The following is a 21,950-nucleotide window of genomic DNA, read 5'->3' on the forward strand; positions in this document are numbered from 1 at the left end:
TGAAGGATAAAAGCCACATGATCCTATCAATAGATGCAGAAAAAGCATTTGATAAAATCCAACACTGACGTATGATAAAAACTCTCAGTGAAATGGGAATAAAAGGAACATACATAAGCATAATAAGGCCATATATGAGAAACTCACTGCCAGCATCATACTCAATGGGCAAAAACAGCAAGCATTCCCCTTAAGATCAGAACAAGACAGGGATGTCTGTTTTTACCTCTCTTATTCAATATAGTACTGGAAGTCCTAGCACAGGAATCAGACAAGAAGAAATAAAAGGCATCCATATTGTAAAGGAAGAAGTAAAACTGTAATTAATTGCAGATGACATGACACTCTACATAAAGAACCCCAAAGAGCCACCAAGAAACTTAGAACTGATAAATGAATTCAGCAAAGTGGCAAGATAACAAAATTAATATTCAGAAATCAGTTGCATTTTTATATGCTAATAATGACTTAGCAGAAAGGGAAATTAAGAAAACAGTCCCATTCAAAATTGCTAGAAGAATAATAAAATACCTAGGAATAAACTTAACCAAGATGTAAAAGACCTGTACTCAGAAAATTATAAGATACTGAAGAAATTGAAGAAGCTACAAATTAGTGGAAGCACATACGATGTTCATGGATAGGAATAATTGACATCATTAAAATGTCCATATTTCCCAAAGCAATTTATAAATTCAGTGCAGTTCCTATCAAGATTCCAATAATGTATGCCACAGAACTGTGTTTTGATACACTGTTCAATATATTAAAAATTTGTATGGAACCACAAAAGGCCCCACATAGAAACACCAATCCTGAGAAAGAAGAACAAAGTTGGAGGAATCATGCTTTGTAATACCAAACTATAAGGCCATAGTAATCAAAACAGCACGGTACTGGCATAAAAACTGACAGATCAATGGAACAAAATAGAGAGCCCAGAAATAAACCCACACCTTTATAGTCAGTTAATATTCAACAGGGGAAGCAAGCACATACAATGGGCTAAAGATAATTTATTCAGTAAATGGTGTCAGAGAAATTGGACAGGTACATGCAGAAAAACGAAACTAGACCACCTTTTTACTTCACACACAAAAATAAATTCAAAATGGATTAAAGACTTTAATGTCAGACCTGAAACTGTAAATATTGTAGAAGAAAACAGGCAGCAAAATCTCGGACATTGCTTGTAGCAATGTTTTATCAGGTGTATCTCCCCAGGAAGGAAAAAAACAAAAGAAAAAATAAGCAAATGGAACTACATGAAACTAAAAGGTTTTTGCACATCAAAGGAAATCATCTACAAAATAAAAAGTCATCCACAGAATAGGAGGACATACTCACTGATACATCTGATAAAGGGTTAGTATCCAAAATTTATAAAGAACTTACAAAACTCAACACCAAAAAAACAAACAGTCCAATTAAAAAATGGGCAGAGGACCTAAATAGGTACCTCTTTTCCAAAGAGGACATACAGATGGCCAGTAGACATATGAAAGAATGCTAATGTCACTAATCATCAGAGAAATGGAGATTACAACCACAGTGAGATACCACCTCTTACCTGTCAGAGTGGCTATCATCAATAAATCAACAAACAACTGCTAGCATGGACAGGGAGAAAGGGGAACCCCTTTGGACTGTTGGTAGGAATGCAGATTGGTGCAGCCACCGTGGAAAGCAGTATAGCGATACCTCAAAAAATTAAAAATGGTTCTGCCTTTTGACCCAACAGTCCCACTTTTGGGAATATACCTGAACAAACACAAAACTCTTAATTCCAAAAAATACAAGCACTGCTATGTTTATTGCTATGTTATTTACAGTTGCCTAGATATGGAAGCAGCCCAAGTGTCTATCAGTAAATGAGTGGATAAAACAGCCATGGGCCATTTACACAACAGAATACTACTCAGCCATTAAAAAAAAAAAAAAAAAAATTTTTACCCTTTGCAACAGTATGCATGGACCTGGAGAACATTATGCTAAGCGATATAAGCCAGTCAGAGAAAGACAAATACCATGTGATTTCACTCATATGTGGGCTGTAATGAACAAACCGAACTAACAAGCAAAGTAGTGACAGACTGAGAAGAGAGCAGGATGATAGCTATTGGGGGAGTAGGTTAGGAGGTGTAGGGATCAAAAAAAAAAAAGGATTCAGGTACATGGACGACAGGGTGAACAGGGTGGTGATTGCAGGCTGTGGAGGACATAAAGGGGATAAATGGTCATGCAAAAATACAAAAAATAATAAAATCTGCAGCACACCAAAAACTATATACTTTTGTTAATCCAACAAAAGAATAGGGGGAAAATAACTAAAATAACAGACTGAGTTAATGACGTTTTCTGTAATGAAATACCAGTCTTTTCAAGTGTGGCAAAATTAAGGATTTAAACCACTTTTTAAAATTATCCTGGAATTTTGCTTTAATTTGCTTGTGCTTGGTGATCTTTTTTATCAACAAATGGTCATTTTGACCTATTCCATTTTCATCTCTATTATGGTGTGGGCTTATCTCCCTTACCTCCATTGTTTTTACTTATACCTAAGTTTCTCCTTTACCTTCTTCTATTCTGGGAGCTGCTTTTTATGATTTTTTGCTCAAGTTACACCATTGCCACTTTTCCTTAACTATAGGCATAGGCAAAGTGACTACCAAATTTTGAACTGTGATATATATTAATGAAGTCCCTTTTAAAGCATAGAAATAATTATCCTAGTCTTAGTCAGAGGAGGAGATGGGGGTTGGGGAAGTTAAGGCAAAGGGAACAATGGTTTCACTGCCCTGTAGGAACTAGAGGTGTAACATTAGAACAGTTTAGGAGCTTGGTGATACTGAATTACTAATTAGAAAGCAGTCTTAGTAGTCTTGTCTTTGCTTCTTTTAGGGTTCTTTAGGATTAGGAGATTTAAACTTGAGTAATAAAACAGCTATGGGTAGTTTTTAAATACAAATATACACACAAAATAATGTGCATAAAATTAATTACTAAAAGAATAAAGACTATATAACAGCCATTTCAGTGACTTAGAAATTACTGAGGCTTTTCATTGATTCAGATTGACCTTTCCTCCAACTATCACAGTTGAAGCCAGCAATGGAGGGTGAAGAATGTCAGCAGTGAGGACATCATCATGAGCAGAAAGTGGACCAGTGGCCAAAAATGGGCAGGAGGAGGGCGTCAGATCAGAGGTAGGAAAGAACAGAAGAAGAGAAGGGAGTGAAAACTAGTGGAGGAAGAAAGGATTGTGGGTATAACCGTTGAAGCAATGCCCAGGTATCATAATATCAGTGTTTGAACATGTTCAGTTAGGACCAAGAACCTATAAAGAATTGGGTTTAACTGTGGAAGAAAAGTGAGCAAGAAAGAAGGAAATTCTTTAAAAGTATGTTAAATTACAGTTGAAATTTAAGATCAACAATAAAATTTTCATTTTTCAACATAGTGGTAATATTTCAACATAGAGTCATATTTCTGTGGGGCACTATTCTAAGTGCTTTACGTATATTGACTCACTTAATCCTCACCGCAGCTTTATAGCAGATACTGTTTCTCCCATTTTACAGATGCAGAAACTGAAGCACAAAGTGAATAAGTAATTCGCCTAGGGCTAGTCAGATTACACTGAGGCAGTGTGACTACTGTGCTACAGCTGACTTCATCACCTCTTCCTCCCCACTCCATAATTTGTATGGTATATTTCTGTAGAAATCTGTCTTGTTTTGAGAATGTAATAGTATCTCCTTGAAATAGTTGTACATCTGCCAGAGTAACAAACTCTGGACTATTGAAGAGTCATTTTTTTCTTCCCCTTAGTTATTGTAATTGGAGAAAGTTTTTCAAACTAGGGACCAGAACACAAAGATGGATAGTGCAAGGTCCCTGTCCCCAGTGAACTGAATCTCAGTTTGTAATGGTTTGGTCCCTTGAACCAACTGAGTATGTATTCCAGTATTGGTGTGGATTCTTTGACTTTCAGCCAAGTTTCCATGTGTTAATGAATGTTAGTTACCTCCAGAGCCACAAACCTGCTAGTAACGTTGCCAATGCTTAAAACTTTCGGAATTTTTTTTTCCTTTTAATAAGCCACACAACAAAATCAGCTTTCCATACAAAAAGCAGTAGTTCCTAGTTTGATTTACCCTCCTTAGTCATCCTTAAAATTAGTCTCACGTGGAAATATTCACAAGGTATTTATCTAAAAAGGTATTTTGTTCTGTTTCATTTTGTTTTTACAGCCCTGATGGAGTAAAATGTTTACAGGCTGTAGAGGAGGAAATGTGAATGGAGTTAGTGGATTTCACCAGGAACTTTGGAAGAATGTTTGGGTATTAATTAGTTACACTGGAGGAGGATGAGAATTGAGCCGCATTTAGAGGGAACAGAAAGACTTCTGTGAGGAGTGTGGGTAAATACACAGGAATCTATCCTGAAGAGCATTGCTTAGCTCCCTGAATACTTAATTTTTTTAATTATATGTAAAATTTGAGAATCATTCACTAGTACACATACTTTGTTTATATTGAGACTCTCTTCCAAGGGGAAAGCTGTGGGTTTTGAAAATACCTTTTGATATTGAGGCTTGCAAAAAGTCTGAAGAGGATGGACCTATGACTGGAAATCCTAAAAGACTTTACCAAGAAAAACTCATTGGAGACTTTTAGAAGTGCCTTTTAGCAAGGAAGAGAAATTCTCGTTCATCTGGCAGTTAGGAAAGAAGTTTAAATATTAAGTTCATTCTAATTTGACTTTTGATTTGTTCCTCTATTGCTTGGCTTCTTGATAAATAGTTGTAGCATTTGAAGGCTAGTTTAGCCATTCCCCTCACAGACATAAATAAAATAATAAATGAGAGGTTGTGGGAAACCGAGTGTCTGTGTTTTATTGAGTGTTTCTTGCATTTCTTGTGGTATTGGCTCTTAGATTTTTATTGTGGTGTTTGGAATACTTTGAATTTAGTATCAGTGCCTTTATGTTTAGATTATCATTCATTCAGATACATTGAACAGCAGCTGCATAATGCTAGATAATGGGAACCTGAATGAATAATTCAGTCTCTGTTCAAGCTGCTTCTAGAAGACAGACAAGACTAATAAAACATAAGTTAGAATACAGTATAAGTAAAATGATAGAGGTATGCACAATATTTTATTGAATGAAGAAGGGCACTTCATTGTAACTCAGACATTTTACCTTGGAACGAGATGACCTTTTGAGTTAAGCCTTAAAATAGAAAAGGAATTACTCAAATTAGGTAGCAGTGGTAGGAAATTTTAAGTATAGGGAAAATATAACAAGTAATTGTTCTGTCTTAGTTATACTTTCTACATCTCAAACACTACAACCCCTACTGCCCCACCCTCACCCTGGGTGACTACCTTTTAACTATTCCAAGAATATTAACTATCTTGATGTTGCTTAATTAAATCTGTTTTAAAGAATACTACCAGTTTATTCCAAATCTATGAAAACTAAGAATACATTGCTTTTTTTTTTTTTTTTTTTTAGCATTTTCATTTTTTAAAGTTATTTTGTTGTAATTTTAACTTTTAAAGATGGAAATAAGTTGAAATTATTCAGGCCTTTCAAAATAACATTATTTCTGGTTGTTTGGAGCCAAACTTTTAGGTCTGTTTTACAAGATTTACACATCAGGAAGAGAACTTCTAGTCACTTTTACTCATTTAGTCATCTGCAAGTGCTTTTGGAATAGAGAAGTTCCCTTTCAGATCCAAAGTCCAACAATTAAATTTCATCTCCACAGTGATATTTTAAGTTGTTTGAAAAGCAACCAAAGGGTCCACCTTCCCTGTATCAGAAGTTTTCCCTTTTGTTACCCACCCAAATCACATAGCATGATTGATGTCCCTCTCTCTCCCTCCCTCTTTTGACATTTTTTCTATATAGTGGTTGATGACCCCCAAGATAACGTGAGACTCAAATGTTTATCTCTTGAAAAATAAAGTATCTGAATCTTAACATGTAGAAACTATCTTTCCATGAGGTGTTTCTTAAATTTATTGGGGTAACATTGGTTAATAACTATGTAAGTTTCAGGTGTACAGCTTTATAATACATTAATATACTCCATTGTTTGCTCATCACCCAAAGTCTAGTCTCCTTCCGTCACCATGAGATATCCTAAAATGTTATGTGGGTTTAAAGTATGCCCAATTTCTGAGTCAGGAGTTAATTTGGTTTGTTAAATATTTGGCATTAAATATTTGTGCAAAATAGATGTTTCTATGTCTTAGTCAATGTCTTTGTTAGTGCTATGTTCTTACACTTTTAGCCTAAGAATAGAACTCGCTAAAGCCTAAAAAATTGCTAATTTTTTGATCTCCAATTGTCATTGTTCTTATTCTGTTGATTTATCTTACATGTTTATTCTCTGTTATGCTACTTTTAATATTAGTAAAGTAATAGAGGTTTTAGGTAGCAGTTTCATGTGCAGAATCCTCATTTTGCCTTGTACATCCTTTTTCTGTCTTTAAACAAAATTGAAGCTTTTAGCCACACAGTGAATAATTGATTAATTTAATAAAACCCTAAAAAATGGTGACTGCCCCAAGAAGGAAAATCTGGATATACTTGACCCTCTTTTCATCTTTTTTTAAAGCTATGGTTTCATTCCTTGTCTTGAGGGGTTTTCCTCCCTTTTCCTTTACAGTGTGCATTAATACTATTTAAACTTTCTCTTAGGTAAAGTATAAATCTTTTTCCTTTTTGCCTGTCCTGTAGTCTTCTACTTGCAAAACAAGTAAAACGGATTTTGTAGACTAGGGTAACTAGTACTATTTAATGAATAACTTCATTAATATTCTTAATATCAGTCTTTTCATAGCCCAACTAGCAATTCATACTTTTAATATTGCATTTTCGTTGCATGCCCCTCCCCTTTTTTAGAAAGTAGGTTTCTCTAAAATTTTTTGGTTTTAAATCACCAACTTTTTATCTTTTCTGCAGATAATAGCACCTACTGCATTATTTTTGGCTGCAAAAGTGGAAGAACAGGCTCGAAAACTTGAACATGTTATCAAAGTAGCACATGCTTGTCTTCATCCCCTAGAGCCACTGCTGGATACTAAGTGCGATGTACGTAAAAATTGGAGTTTTTAGTTTTTCTTCATAAATGTGAAGCCTTTTCATTATTTAGACCTAATAAAAATATAATTTAATTAGTGTTGCCTTCCAAATGCTGCTTATTTGAGATAACTTTTACCACTTAGGAACGTAATGCCTGGAAGCAGTCTGACAGAAACATATTTCATGTATGTTCATGAATTATAATGTCATCCTGAATCATGTAAGGTACTTTTTAGGTGTTTCACCTTTTGTTGTTTATCTTCACAGCAAACTGTGATACACGTAGAGAGTAAATCATATCACCTTCATTGTTTGGGTGTATTCAAGACCACAGATAAATAACTCTCAATTGGCAGCAAATGAAGGAATAGGAAAACCTCTGGATTTGCCTCCAGACCAGTAATTAATCTCTTTACAGAACTGTTCCTTTATTTAATCACATATACTACTACTCTCTCTGATACATAGATACATTTTACCAATCTTTTTTTTTTTTTTTTTTTTTTTTTTTTTAAGATTTTTATGTACTTTTAGAAAGAGAGAAAGGGAGGGAGAAAGAGAGGGAGAGAAACATCAACATATGGTTGCCTCTTCTGCACCCCACACCGGGGACCTGGCCCTGCAACCCAGGCATGTGCCCTGATGGGGAATTGAACCATCAGCTCTTTCCTTTGCAGTCCAACACTCAGTTGACCGAGCACATCAGCCTGGGCATTACCATGCTTTCCTAAGCAACGTTTTTATTTAATTTTAAGATTTATTTATTGATTGATGGGGGGGGGCATAGAAACATCTATCTGTTGCCCCACACACCTCCAACCGGGCACCTGACCTGCAACCCAGGCATGTGCCCTTTGAGAATTGAACCAGCGACCTTTCAGTTTGTGGGTTGACACCTAGTCCACTGAGCCATACCAGTCAGGGCTCATAAGTGTCATTTAAAAAATTTTTTTTTAATTTTCCTAAAGAGTAATAATCCTAGTTTCCAAACAACTTTTCATCATCAACATTTGAATAGACCTTGTGTGAAAGCACCATTTGAAAATGTTCTGATATCTTAAAACAAACCAGAATTCTAAGCCTTTAAAATCATTTTTCTAACACTTACTGTAGGTAGATTACTTTATCAGGAACTTTTAACTACTGAATGACTACCAGATTATATTAATTCAGTTTGGTTTGAATCAGATTTAAGGTCCAGATTAAGTAAGTGTATCTCATTATTTACAGGTTTTATCCAAGATGTTGGCTTTAAGGAAGCAAAATATTAATGTAGCCATTTGAAAATAGAGAATGTGTGATTATTCAAAAATAACTATTTCAAATTAGTAATGTCTACTGATTTTACAAATTTAGAATTATTTCTTGTGACTGCTTAGGATATTATTTAAATAATAGAAATACATGTTTTAAAAATCAGCTCAGTGACCTCTTCAGAATGTGATATAAATCAAATTAAAGGTGCCTTCACTTTCTGGGTTTAGCAACATGTTTTGTACATAAATATTTATATATGATACGTTGTTATCATCTTAATCAATTGTCATGATCTAAGAATGAGATGTTGGAAAAGTTTTCATACCCCTTATTTCCAGAGTAAATGCAGTAGAGGAATAATTTATTGAAGTTGAGGGAGAAGGCCCTCTATTTATGTCCCTGTGGACGCCCATGTTTCGATATTTTGTACCAGCAATTTTTTCTTTAAACCTAGAGATTATAGGACTTGTTTTGATTTTACTGTCTTTCCTTTTTTTTTTTTTTTTAAGACTTTATTTATTTATTTTTAGACAGGGGAAGGGAGGGAGAAAGAGTGGGAGGGAAACATCATGTTGATATTGAATAGAAGTGGTAATTACAGCTTATCATGACAGATTCCTTTTATTATGGAAGTGGTTGCCTCTTGCATTTCCACTACTGGGGACCTGACCCGCAACCCAGCTGTGTGCCCTGACTGGGAATTGAACCAGTGACCCTTTGGTTCATGGGCTGGCGCTCAATCCACTGAGCCACACCAGCTAGGATTATTTTGACTTTTTTGAAGAAAGGAAGTTAATTCTAAAAATAATTCATTCAGTTTACTGTGACTGTCAAGGAATTACCACATGAATTATCCTAGATTAAGTTGATGAGCCTTTGCTTTAAGAAAGTGGGTTCGAATTTGGTGTTTGTACTTGGGTTGGTAGTTCCTGTCCTTAATGTGTTGAAACACTAATAATACCTCAGTAAAGTTTTACATGATAGATTGAAGAGCTCTTTTATTCCAATTAACCCACCCCCTTTCATATTATCATTATTGTTAGGTTGGGGTTTTTTTGGTTTTTGTTTATATTTCCTACACTAGAAGTAATTTAATTTCAACTTATCATAGAGTATAGGTTTCCTCTATCATCCTCAGTTTATTTCATTCATATTTTTAAACTACTCTAGTTCTTTTGTAATCAGTGTGTAATTCTCATGAGATTTAACGGTTGCTTAGTGTAGTAGTGTTGTGTTTATGTTAAGCATTTTAATACTATTATTTTTTCATGGCAGGCTTATCTTCAGCAAACTCAAGAACTGGTTTTACTTGAAACCATAATGCTACAAACCCTAGGTATGTACTTACATCGTATATTTTTGTGTGTGTTCTTCAATGCAGTACAGTAAATCCTTACTTAACCATCATTGATTGGTTTTACAATTTTAAGTGAAACAACTTTTCACAAAACCAGTTTGCCAGAGGCTAATTGATAAAAATGTGCAAGTTCCTATGGTATAGCAAAATGATGTTAAACGAAATGACATTATTCAGGGACCTGCTATGTGTGGAAAAAAGGAAGAATTTCTAGAGTAATTTTACCTTTGGGGAAAGTTTTATTTTGAAACAAAATTAGGGACCAGAATATTATAAGGAAACCATTTTTTGAAATTTAATTTCACTTGGCATAATCAGGCTTCAATGTGATTTCTGTTTTCAGATAGTTAAGATACTGTGCTTCATTCTGGCTTTGCATTGGAGAATAAAATATTCCTTTCAGGCTGTTGCATATGATTGTAATGTACACAAACACATATGGCAGTTCTTGTGCTTCTAGAGTTTATAGTCAGTATTTAATGATACCATTTTTAATATGACATAATAGTTAAATGTTGAAATTTTTTTTTGTATCTTTTTTAAAAATGATTTTACTTATTTATTTTTAGACAGAGGGATAGAGAGGGAGAGGGAGAGAAACATCAATGTGTGGTTGCCTCTCTTGCACCCCCTGCTGGGATCTGGCCCGCAACCTAGGGATGTTCCCTGATAGGGAATTGAACTGGCAACCCTTTGGTTCACAGGCCAGCACTCAGTCCACTGAGCACCATCAGCCAGGAGTAAATGTTGAACATTCTTATCCAAAAGTTATGTTGTCTGCAAAGGTTGTGCAACTTAAGTGATCTCTAAAGACCATTCATAACTTTTACTTCACTGATGAGGAGATTGAGGCTTAAAACAATTTTGACTTGTATAAAGTCATATATTCTAGAAGAACATTGGCTTTACGTAGATCTTGTTTAAACCTGTAGGCCTCTGACTTGCCTTGTAAACTTAGACAAAGTTCCCCTATTTACCTTTCATACCTCTTTGCCATATATGGGAGGTGGTATTTGAAGGTGGAAGATGGTATATTTTAAAAATTGCCACATACTGTGTATGTCATAATCATTTTTTATGGTTGTTATTTATTACTCCATTCCCAAATGTTAAATAGAAGTGGTAATTACAGCTTATCATGACAGATTCTTTTTATTATGGAAGTGGTTTGTTTGAAATATATCACTTGTTTAAAGTTTTTATAGTAAAAAAAGATACAAAAATAAAAGTGAGAGTCTTCTCATTCCCTCCAAATCTAGTAAAGTACATGTTATTGTTTATTATATAAAATTACATAAATATAAAACTTTATAAGTACTTATATAGTAAAAGTTGAAAAAGAAAATTATTTAAAGTAATGTAAAGTTATTTTATTTGAAATCATGTGTCATTTGTATTGTTTATTACAGATACTTAAGTACAGAATGAATGGCATTTTAAGGGGAATATTAGAATTCATAAGAGAAACCTCTTTGGTTTTCATTAAAGTATGATTTTTGTAGGTTTAATTACAGCAAAAATATAATAGACCATACAATAACTGTATAAGTCCAGATTACCTGTTTATTAGGATGTTATTCACTTAATACTTCTGAAGGCATTAGATGTGACCTTCACTTTAAAAAAATAAAAAGGAAAAGCCCTGCCCTACCTAAGGGTAGATTGAACATTGAAAACTTTCCAAAATTTTTAACTTTGGTTTGAAAAACAGCGATTTAATGAATCATGAGGCCTAGAAAGTTTGCTTACCTTAACAGTTTTGTTATTAATGAAATATAAGCCACCTGGCTGAAACCCTTTGATCGAAGGCATACTAAGAAAGAGCACTGTCATATTTAAGAGTTCATTTCTTACACTGTAGCCCAAAGGTTCTTTTCACATCTCCTGAAAGAATTGAAATACACTTAAGAACCCCCAAAAATTCAATAAAGGGCTGGGGGGAGCAATATGTTACTCCCTGCTTGAACTGTGGGGCAAGCTTGATTGTATTTGTCATGATTTCAGTTTGTTTTTAACATGAAGATAATCTCAAACTAATTGTAATTCATAATTTCGAGTGACTATTACCCCCGATCTATAAATAACTTTTTTCATTATTAGAACATTGTTTTTAAGAAGAAAAGATTTCTTACCTGAGGTATAATGATTGTGTCAGTGATGAGAAGCATTGTCTTTAGGTATTTTTAATAGTGAAAAATATATTATACATTTATGGTTGTGTGGTGAATGGCATTCTCAGGCAAGTATTGTAGTGGTAAGTGATTGGGGAAAAAAGTGCTTTTCATTTCAGGTTTTGAGATCACCATTGAGCACCCACACACAGATGTGGTGAAATGTACCCAGTTAGTAAGAGGTAAGTGATCTTTGGAACTTTTTAATTTAGTACAGTAGTAATGATTTTTATAGCCTATAATTGATTTGGATATTGTTTTGTTCTTATAGCCTTTTCTTGAATTTTATTAAAATGGGGAAAACGGCATTTTGAAGCATTACTTTTTAGTGTTCTATATCCACCTACTCATATACTGTTTTGTGGTTCTACCAGTTAGCTTCCTTTACACCTCCATGAGAGTCTCATTTCACTGACAAATTGGAGGGCTTCCAGATATTAGGACTGTAGACCTCCCCATTAAGCTATGCCTGTCCTATTTCAGCTAATATTTAAGATGTAAGCCATTAACACATGGGTGTATAAAATAGTATTAATTTTTGATTTATGTCAAACTTTGTTGACTTCTTGAAAAGATTACAGTATAAGAATTCAGAGGTCAACTGGAAGTTTTTTCTATAAACAATTGCCTTAGCAGATTTGTCATTTTTGGAAATGTTTTGCCATTGTTCATTTGAACAAACTGATTTAATAACATTTTTCACAGTTCTTTTAGCATTACCAAAAATGGTTTCTCTTTTGTGTATAATGAGGAAATAATTATATAATACAATACATAAAGGCTGTTAAACCTTTTATAAACAGGAGTAGGAAGCATTTATTTTTTTACTTATTTATTTTGCTTTACTGCTTATAAAAGCATGTGATATACATGTTTCTACTCTTATTAATGAATCCTATATAGCTGTTGTATTCCTAGACATATTTTTACACATTTGCATGTTTTTTATACTACTACTTCAACTTTCCTCTTTCCCATTGGAAGTGTTAAGTACTAATAACAACCACTCAGAATCTTAGTGTTCCTTTTCTGTTATTTCCTTTTTGACAATTGAATTTTGACGCTTCGTCCTTTTACCACCAGACTTTTTTAGGATTATTCTAAACAAAATCTGTAAGATTTATGAAGGCCTTGTTTTGTTTTTTAGTGTTTTTATCTAAATATTCTCACATTTTATTCATTCTAAATTGAATTCACTTTATATACCTAGGTAGGATTTTATTATGCTATGACTACATGAGAGAGAGAGGGAAAGAGATAAAAAAAAAGTTCCTATCTGACACCACAATGTTTTTAAGAAGTGAACCTCTAAAAATGCCATTTATATTTTTTTGATCTTAATAACACATCATCATTTATAAACGAACATAATTATTGTTCCTGTTCTTTGTGTGAGAATATAGAATATTCTCATCCCCAGTATAACAGTATAGTATAGATTTGTATAGATAACTAATGGAGATGTTGAATTAAGAATAAAAAAGCTGAGTAGTAGTTCTCTTCCTGAAAACTCGAAAGGGTAAATTGTTTCATCAGAATGGAAAGCCATATAGTTTGTTTTAAATTGAGCCTAATGAAGGAAGATATTAATATAGGTTAAAATAATAGTTTATAGAAATTGAAACTGGATTTTCAGCTTAGTATTACTGTGAAGTTTTAGTCAGCTTTTTAAAAATTCTTTGTCAAAGTTTAATTTTTGTACATGTTCTCCAATATCTAAAGAAGCTAGAGACATAAAGAACATTCATTTGGAAAATTGAATAGTAGATTTGAAATCATTTACAAAAATACAAATTTGATATATCACCCAAAGCAAAATATTTAAATATGATTTTTTTGTTAATGTTCAAAATGTACTGATTCTTAAATTTTAGTACAAATCTTACATATGTTTAACCTTTTTTTGTCTGACTAATATTTCAAGTAACTGTGGTTTGTGTCTCTAAGAAATGTTCTTTTATGTTTGGTGTCTTTTTTTTCTTTGCTCTGTTAACAATTTTCAGCTAACAAAAGAACATTTTCCCTACATTCTTCTTCTGTTGTCAGTGATAGGTTATTGAATTTAGATATATTCTGAGGTGAAAACTGCTATGGCAGTTTAAAATTTCTTCTCTACGTATTTTGAGTCTTTTGTGAGGGGGATAAATGGTTTGGCTTCTTTAAAGTTCTTAAGCTTCCTGTACTTAACACCCCCCTCCTCTCCCTCGCCCCCCGCCCCCGCCCCCAGTGCCATGAGAAAATTGGTATTATGCTACTTTGCTGCAGAATTGGCTAATGTCATTTTACAGGGACCTTTCACTTTTGTGATTCTCCTTCCTTCCCTACCAGGAAAGAATGCAATACTTAAGTCACACTGCCTCCAAGACATCCGATGCTTTGAGACTCTTCCTTAGCACAACTCTGTTAAGCCCAGATCCCTTTTAGTAAAGATTCACATGGGGTAGCAGGGGTTACAGTTGCTGCAAATTAAAGTAGAAGGGGACAAGGATTTTTAGGCCTTTTAAAAAGGGGTGAGTTTAGGGGAACTGATCCTAGTTGCAGCAGAGGAGAAAGGTATGTCAGTGATTATGAATGTAATTGGGGGGAGGGCAAAAGAGGTGAGCTATTGCAGTGGCATCCCTGTTGGGAAGATTAAGAAGCAGAAGGGGGGATACTTTTTAGTTTCAGTGTCTTAATTTCAGTTTTTTTCTTTTGGGGACCTATGTTGAAGCATCCTGATTCCCTCTAGAGTACTCGTTTCATATCTAAAGTTGTCATTAACTGGATTCTGTAATTTTTAAAGTATAATACAGTGGAGTTTTCTATATCTATGTCCTTAAAATGTTTCTAGGCTTATGCTCTGTTGATGGTTACTAGCATGATGAAAAACTGAGCAGTTGTGCTCTCTGCATTTGTGGGTTGGGGGTTTGTTTTATTTTGTTTTGAGGGAGGTACTTAAGCCAATTTAAATATGACTGAGGATTAAGTCTGGCAGGCAACTCTTTGTATTTTGTATTAGACTTCAAAATCTTTTCTTCTTCTTCTTCTTCTTTTTTTTTTTAAATCCAGGAGAATGCTTTATTGCAACTTTTAGCTGACTAGATGCTTAACTTAGTAACAAGTTTAGCCCTTGTAACTGGCTAGCTAAAAGCAAATCGGCTTGTTTCTCAGATCTTTGGGGGATAGCAAGAAACATTTGAGTGAATGTTGTTGAAGATTTTCAGTAGTATAGAAAATGATGGCGCTCTTGTGATATTTGTAAGTAGTAAGTAAAATTTACTTTTTGTGTACACATCTTTGAAGTTTTTGTTGTGTTGAGAACTTTTTGATGGCAGCATGTTAAAGCTGATAGTATTGTTTTCTTCTTTTTTTTTTCTTACAGCAAGCAAGGATTTGGCACAGACATCCTATTTCATGGCTACCAACAGGTTGTTATCCTGATCCTCTTTGTTGCACTGTTGTAGCACACTATAGCTTCCTTTAATGCAGGGCCCCCTCAATGTGTCTCTTACCCTTGTTGCAACAGGAGACTGGACCATCTACTGTGGTGGTACCTTCCTGTGTGCTTTGCGGTGTATTGTACAAGGGACTTTGGGCACAGAGGGGTTAAATGCACAATGTGAAGTGTAGTGGTGCTTTTTGATGACATATTCTCGATTTGTGAGTGCATAAGTCTAAAATTGGTAGCCTGAATAGCAGCTAAAGATTACAGAGAGATAAACTTAACGTAGAAATTCGAGCAACTTGGTAAGTATAAAACTATTTCTAGTTTATAATTATAGTTAAATGACAATTTTTAAAATTCACATTGATCCAATCTTTAATTATTAAAGTTTTTTAATAAATAAAATTTATATAACTTGGATTTTTTCCCCCAGATAATATCCACTAGTAGTGTATTAGAAGTAGTCAACTCCTATCAGTGCCTGGATTTGCATAAGTATAGTTTTTACTTAAAGAAAAAACTTCTCAGTTTATATAAATAAAAAATGGTATGGGTTGAACATTTTTATCCATTCTGAAACTGAAGTAGTAGAATATGTTTTAGTTTTATTTATTGATTTTTAGATGGAGGGGAAGGGGGGAAGAGAGAAACACTAATTTGTTGTTCTACTTACTTATTCATTCATTGGTTGGTTGATTCTTGTTTGTTCCCTGACTGGGAATTGAACCCATAATCTTGGGGCCGACACACTAACGCAACTGAGCTACCCGGCCAGGAAAGAATAGTTTTTAAAAGCCTTTAATATCTATATAAAATTCTGTTCTGTATTGATTATATTAATGATTTAAATTTGTTTTTTTAAATGGGTCATTGTGGGGACCGAACCAGCTTTGTGTAGTCCTTAATTTATTGTGACACTTATGTTTTATTTAAAACTTTGGATTGGCAAGTGTCAGTGTATTTTCTTAGATATATGTTGGGATTTAACCTTTATCCTGAGAATTCCAAACAACCACCACCAAAAAAAAAAACCCACTTAAATTTAAAACTTTGGTTAGAAAAGCCTATTTGTGACATGTTATATGCCCGTTATAGTGGAAAGAGAAAGGTAGTATGTTTTTAGTATATAGCAACATTGGGCCTTGAAGCTGTTGTGCAAAAGGTAAGTTTTCTCTGTGGCTTTATTGAAAAGAAGACAGCGGTTAACATAGATAAGTGTTAAAATCTCTTTAACTTACCTGAGACTTTTGTTTATTAAGCCACATCAAATGGTAAAATTCCTTATTATAATGCAATGTTGAAATTTGTCACTTTTACAAAAAGTTGGGTTTTTTTCCTTTATTTTTTTAATCTTGGTATTACAAAATAAAAAAGTTTAAGGTGTTGTATATGGTGACTATTGGAAATAGAATCTTCCTCTCCTTTTATAAAGATATAAAAATACTTTGAATTTAGATGTAAAAGCAAAATTTAGAAATATTAATATATTAGTATTAATAAAATATTAATATAATACTCTGGAGAATAAGTATGGGGAATGTTTATATAGGTTTTTTTGGTACTAGAGTTTTATAATTATAGCGTTTAGCTTTTAATTTAATAAGATTTTGTACTCTAGACTTATAGAAGAAGACCTTTGTGATTCTGTTTTTGCTCTAATCTTACTGGCAAATTTTTTTCTTTGTTTTACATATTTGAATTTCTATGGCTCTTCCTTTCAACCTGCATCACAACAGCCTACATCTTACCACCTTCTGTCTTCAGTACAAACCAACAGTGATAGCGTGTGTATGCATTCATTTGGCTTGCAAATGGTCCAATTGGGAGATTCCTGTGTCAACTGATGGAAAACATTGGTGGGAATATGTGGATCCTACGGTTACTTTAGAGTTACTAGATGGTAAGTAGAGAAAATAAGTATTTTTTACATTAAAAAAATTTTTTTTTAAATGGAAAAATTCTGTGTACTTCTGCATAGATTTGAAAACTAGTGAATCCCATATACTCATGCCCAACTGAGCAGTTACCCATTCTGGCCAATTCAGCATCCTTCCTCTGTTGTAGTTATTTTAATGCTAATCCTAGGTATCATTTCATCTACTAATATTTCAGTTTGTATTTCAAATGTAGACTTTAAAAACATTAACTATAATTCTGTTTTAACAATTTGGTAAGAGATTTTAAAGTATTGTTACATGATCGAATGAACAGGATGAAAATAAGGATTCATGAGCCTGAAGAAAAATAAATTGAACATACAAGGTCAGTCTGGAAAGGGTCTGGTCATTGTTAATATAATGAGAATGGTTTGCTTGTCATCGATGTAACCGGACAGCCAAGGAAAGTAGACTGGTATGTGTATACATGAACAATGACAACTTCACTGAAATAGTCAGTGGAGGCAGTAGACGCCATTGAGTGAGCATGTGTGCTATGTGTCCATCACATTCAAAGTGAGCAAGTAGAGCAACAAATCTGCATCAGATTTTGCATTAAGCTTGAATATTTCTCCATGGAAACTATTTGGATAATTCAGAAGGCCACAGCTATGGGTAACTGGTGATTGGCAGCTTCTTCACAACAATGTGCCCACTCATGTATCAAGTCTCGTGCAGGGGTTTTTGGTGAAACATCAGATCACCAGGTGACGCCCCCAACCCCCAATTTGGCACCGTGAGACTTCAGGATTTTCCCAAAACTAAAGTCATCTCTGCAAGAGAAGAGATTTCAGACCATCGATCAGATTCAGGAAAATATGACAGAGCAGCTGATAGCAATTGGGAGAACTGTGTGAGGTCCCAAGGTGCCTACTTCGAGTGGAACCAAGGCATCATTGTCCTATATACTGCGTTTCTTGTATCTTCTTCAATAAATGTTTTTCATACCACATGGCTGGATACCTTCGGGACAGAGCGCGCGCACACTCACCCATCCCCAGTGTCCAAGAGTGGCCGGACTTTTTCCAGACAGACCTTGTATGTGGTGCTAAAATAAAGCTCACCAAAAAAAGTAAATTGCCTTTTATCCTGCTGTAAATTTATGCATAAAATTGTTACCATTTTTTGTTGTTGACACAACAGGGGTCACCCAAAAATCCCCTGCTTCCATTCTGAAAAGGTTCAAGCTCATTATTCATTTGGAAAGTCATTGAATAGGTATTATGGACACTTAACATATTGAACATTTCTCTGTACTATGTAGCAGCCTTTTCTGTTTTGATCCCCCCCCAAAATTAACAAACTTGAATGTTCAAGTTTAAGATGTATCTAAATTTTAGCATGGTGCCTGAAACATCAGTGTATATTGAAATAATTCATTTAAAAGTCTGTTTCCAAAGCATTTGCTTGTACTTGGCAATCTCAGTTTTTTGTTTTTATTATGTGGGGCTTTTTATGAGTAATAACAAACCCTCGTGTTTTTTTATAAATAGAAATTTTTTTTGTATATTGGCTTTAAGAAGAGGAGCCTCTATTTTAAGTATACTGTGATTTTTATGCATGTAGCTAATTACTTATATTAGCAGTGATTATTTGACAGATTCTTTTGTTCCTCCACTGTGAAAGTTAAGAATAGAATACTTAAGAAAGGAAAACCAAAGCTTACATTTTGTGCTTTGCTGAATACAAAATTTGGGATCGGAATTTATATGTGCATTTTAATCTTTGACAGCCAAGCTATTAAAGAAATTGAGTCAGTTTCTTACTAGTGTTGGACCCAAAAGTATTATGTATATGCTAGATTTATTAGTGTCCAAGTAGAAAAAGACGCTGTGTTTTTCAAATGAGGAAGTAAATAGTAGTTTGGACATTAGACTTTTTTCATCCAAACTGTCAAAAAGCTTGTGAGACTTTCACAGGAATTACCATATTTTGCCATGTATGATGTTCACTTTTTTGTCCAAATTTTTGAGGGAAAATGAAGATGTGCATTATACATGGGTAGTACTAATTCCGTATTTATATAAATGTTTTTAATTCTTTCATTTATGCTTATGCATTAAAAGGTGAACTCTAGAAAGCAATAATGATATCCATATGCAAAATAATGCCCCAGAATAACATAATTGGTTTTGTTGAATTTACAACAAACTTGAAACAGAAGCAGTTTCGGCCAGTGGTACAACAAAATAAAACGAAGAGCATTGTTATTGACCACGTAAGATAGATGATGCTGATGGTTACCACCTGATAAGATAAGAGTAAACAGCGCGACGTTTGACATTTCTCTTCGTACACTTTACATGGGAGAAATTACTAGAAAATACCTTGGAAAATGTTGAAATGGTTTTTGTACTCTGCAAGCTTTAAGCTAAAAGTTGTTATATGTGCTAAAAAGCATAGCAACAACAGAGCTGCCGATAGACACTTTGGACTTCCTCCCACAGAGAGTGTCATCAGATTGTGGAGGCAACGGAAAGAAAAGCTTCTTCAGATGCCAAGGTAGAAGAAGGCAATACAGGAGAAACTCCTACAGTAGCTGGAGGTGGAGCAGGACGCGAAGACCTGGATTCTGGATCAGCATCCAACTGGGATCTCTGTTTCAACCAAGATAATGCAAGAAGAAGGTAAAAGCAGTGCATGAGAAAAAACAGTGATGATGTCTCAGGGACACCTACATACCATCCAATAGAATTGTGGGTATCAAAGGAGCAAAGACCATGGCTGTTAAACTAGTGGTCATGAAAAAACACATTTCACTGTTCTAGCTTGTTGTGCAGATGGGGCAAAGCTTCGACTTAATGATCATCTTTAGAAGAAAAATGTTTCCAGAAGAAAAGATTCCAAGTGGAGTTATTGTCCATATGCATGTATAAGGATGGATGAATGAAGAAGGCATGAAAATATGGTTTAACTAAGCTGGTCACAAAAGCCTAGAGGATTACTTAAAAAAACAGCTTTGCTTGTTTTAGATCACTTCAAAGCCCATGCTACGCAAAGTGCAAAAACAATTGCAACAGACTTGAAAACCCAACTTGCTGTGATACTTGGTGGCCTAACCAGCCAACTGTAACCACTGGATGTGTCAGTAAACAAGCCCTTGAAGGCCCCAATGAAGAAAGAGTGGATGTCCTGGATGCCGTAGATGCAGTCAGCTGGTAACGCTGTAACGCCTACAGGCAGTATCAAGAAAGCATCCACCGCCCAGGTTTGTGATACGATTCTAAGATTGTGGAACAGTGTCAAGAAGGAAGTGGTTGTGAAATCGTTTAAAAAATGTGGCACCAGAAATGCTATGTAAGGAACTGAGGATGATGAATTTTACTGGGATGAGGAAAATGACTCTTTAGAAGACACCGGTAATGTAGAAGTTGAAGAAGATGATAACTTCTGGCATTGACAGTGATGTTAGGGGTTCTTGGCGTTCTGTGATGCATAAATGTTGTAAGTTTGTTACCACTACATAAAATTTCTTGTACCATAACAAGTTCAAAAATAAATGCTAAAACTCTTTCATAATACAAAAAACAAATATAAATATAAATAAAAATTGAATTAAAAAATCAAAATGAAAGATTCCCCCCCCCGCCCCCCCCCCGAAAGGGCCAAAAACGTCGGTGCCTATTATACACAGCAAAGTATGGTAGTTGTCACAGCTTCTGAACTTACAGCATTGCCAAGACTGGTATTAAAATTTGTCTTGAGAGTTGCCAATAACTTTATTAAGAACATTATTTTGGGGTATAAAATTATAATAAATTGATCATAAGCATACCACTTTGGACAAGTGAGTCATCTAATTTTAATCCTAAATTTAAGGGGAAAAAATTGACCTAAAAATATGACCAGGACAGTTTACTAATACATAAAATAGTGTTGATTGCTAGGAAGCTATGTGGTAGGTGTAGGAGTTTTTTCATTTAAGTTCAAAATAATTATAAAGTTAAAAATATTCCAAAATAGTACAGAGATTGTATATACATTTTACTCAGTTTCTCTAGTGTTAACATTTTATATAATAATAGATATTATCAAAACCAGGAAATTAAGATTGGTATAATAATATTTACTAAGCTACAAATTTATTCTCCAGTTTTTCTGTTTTAGGATCCCACAATTCATTTGGTTGGTATGCCCCTTTATTGTCTTCCAACATATGACAGTTTTTCAACCTTTCTTTTTTTTTTCCCCCCTATAACCATTGAAGGATAATGGTCAGTTATTTTATAGAATGTTCCTCATTTGGAATTTATTTGATGTTTTCTCATTAGATTGAGTCTACGCAGTTTTGGCAAAGTACCACAGAAATGGGTTGTGTCTTGCTCTGCATCATATTAGGGGGTACATCATTTTGATATGTCTTATTGCTAGTAATGAAAACCATGATGACTAATTAAGGTCATATTGTAAAGTTAATGTTTTTCTCTTTGCAATTAATATTTTGTGGAAGGTATGTTGACATTATATAAATACCCGTTTTTTCCCCTCAAACTTTTGCTCACTAATTTTAAATCTCTTGATGGATCTTGCCTGCAATGGTTATTACTATTGTTTTTGCTTAATGGAGGTTTCTATTTGGGGGGAGTATATTTTTAATGCTACTAAATTTTCGAGATTGAGTACGTACATAAAATTGGGATGGCGGAGTGATTTTCTACTTTAAAAATACTAGTTCAGAGATGTGTCTACTTCTGTGTATGCTG

The 21,950-nt window shown here is 34.2% G+C and overlaps 1 protein-coding gene across 5 annotated transcripts in view; it reads left to right on the forward strand.

The window, feature by feature from the left end:
• CCNT2 (cyclin T2) overlaps positions 1–21,950 on the forward strand; it is a 49,237-nt gene that overhangs the window by 22,423 nt on the left and 4,864 nt on the right. For 2 of the 5 annotated variants that reach the window (XM_054582034.1, XM_054582043.1), the window contains exons 3-7: positions 6,982–7,110; positions 9,634–9,694; positions 12,006–12,068; positions 15,248–15,293; positions 17,047–17,210. In XM_054582034.1, the coding sequence (XP_054438009.1) occupies positions 6,982–7,110; positions 9,634–9,694; positions 12,006–12,068; positions 15,248–15,293; positions 17,047–17,210 (463 nt within the window). Of the gene's footprint in view, positions 1–6,981; positions 7,111–9,633; positions 9,695–11,050; positions 12,069–15,036; positions 15,613–17,046; positions 17,211–21,950 lie in introns of those variants that run through there. The other 3 variants (XR_008529874.1, XM_054582052.1, XM_054582061.1) reach the window with 3 other exon arrangements.

This window comes from Pteronotus mesoamericanus, unplaced genomic scaffold, assembly GCF_021234165.1.
Source record: "Pteronotus mesoamericanus isolate MK-2021 breed Mesoamerican mustached bat unplaced genomic scaffold, CSHL_Meso_final contig_1173, whole genome shotgun sequence".
Classification (NCBI taxonomy): Eukaryota; Metazoa; Chordata; class Mammalia; order Chiroptera; family Mormoopidae; genus Pteronotus; species Pteronotus mesoamericanus.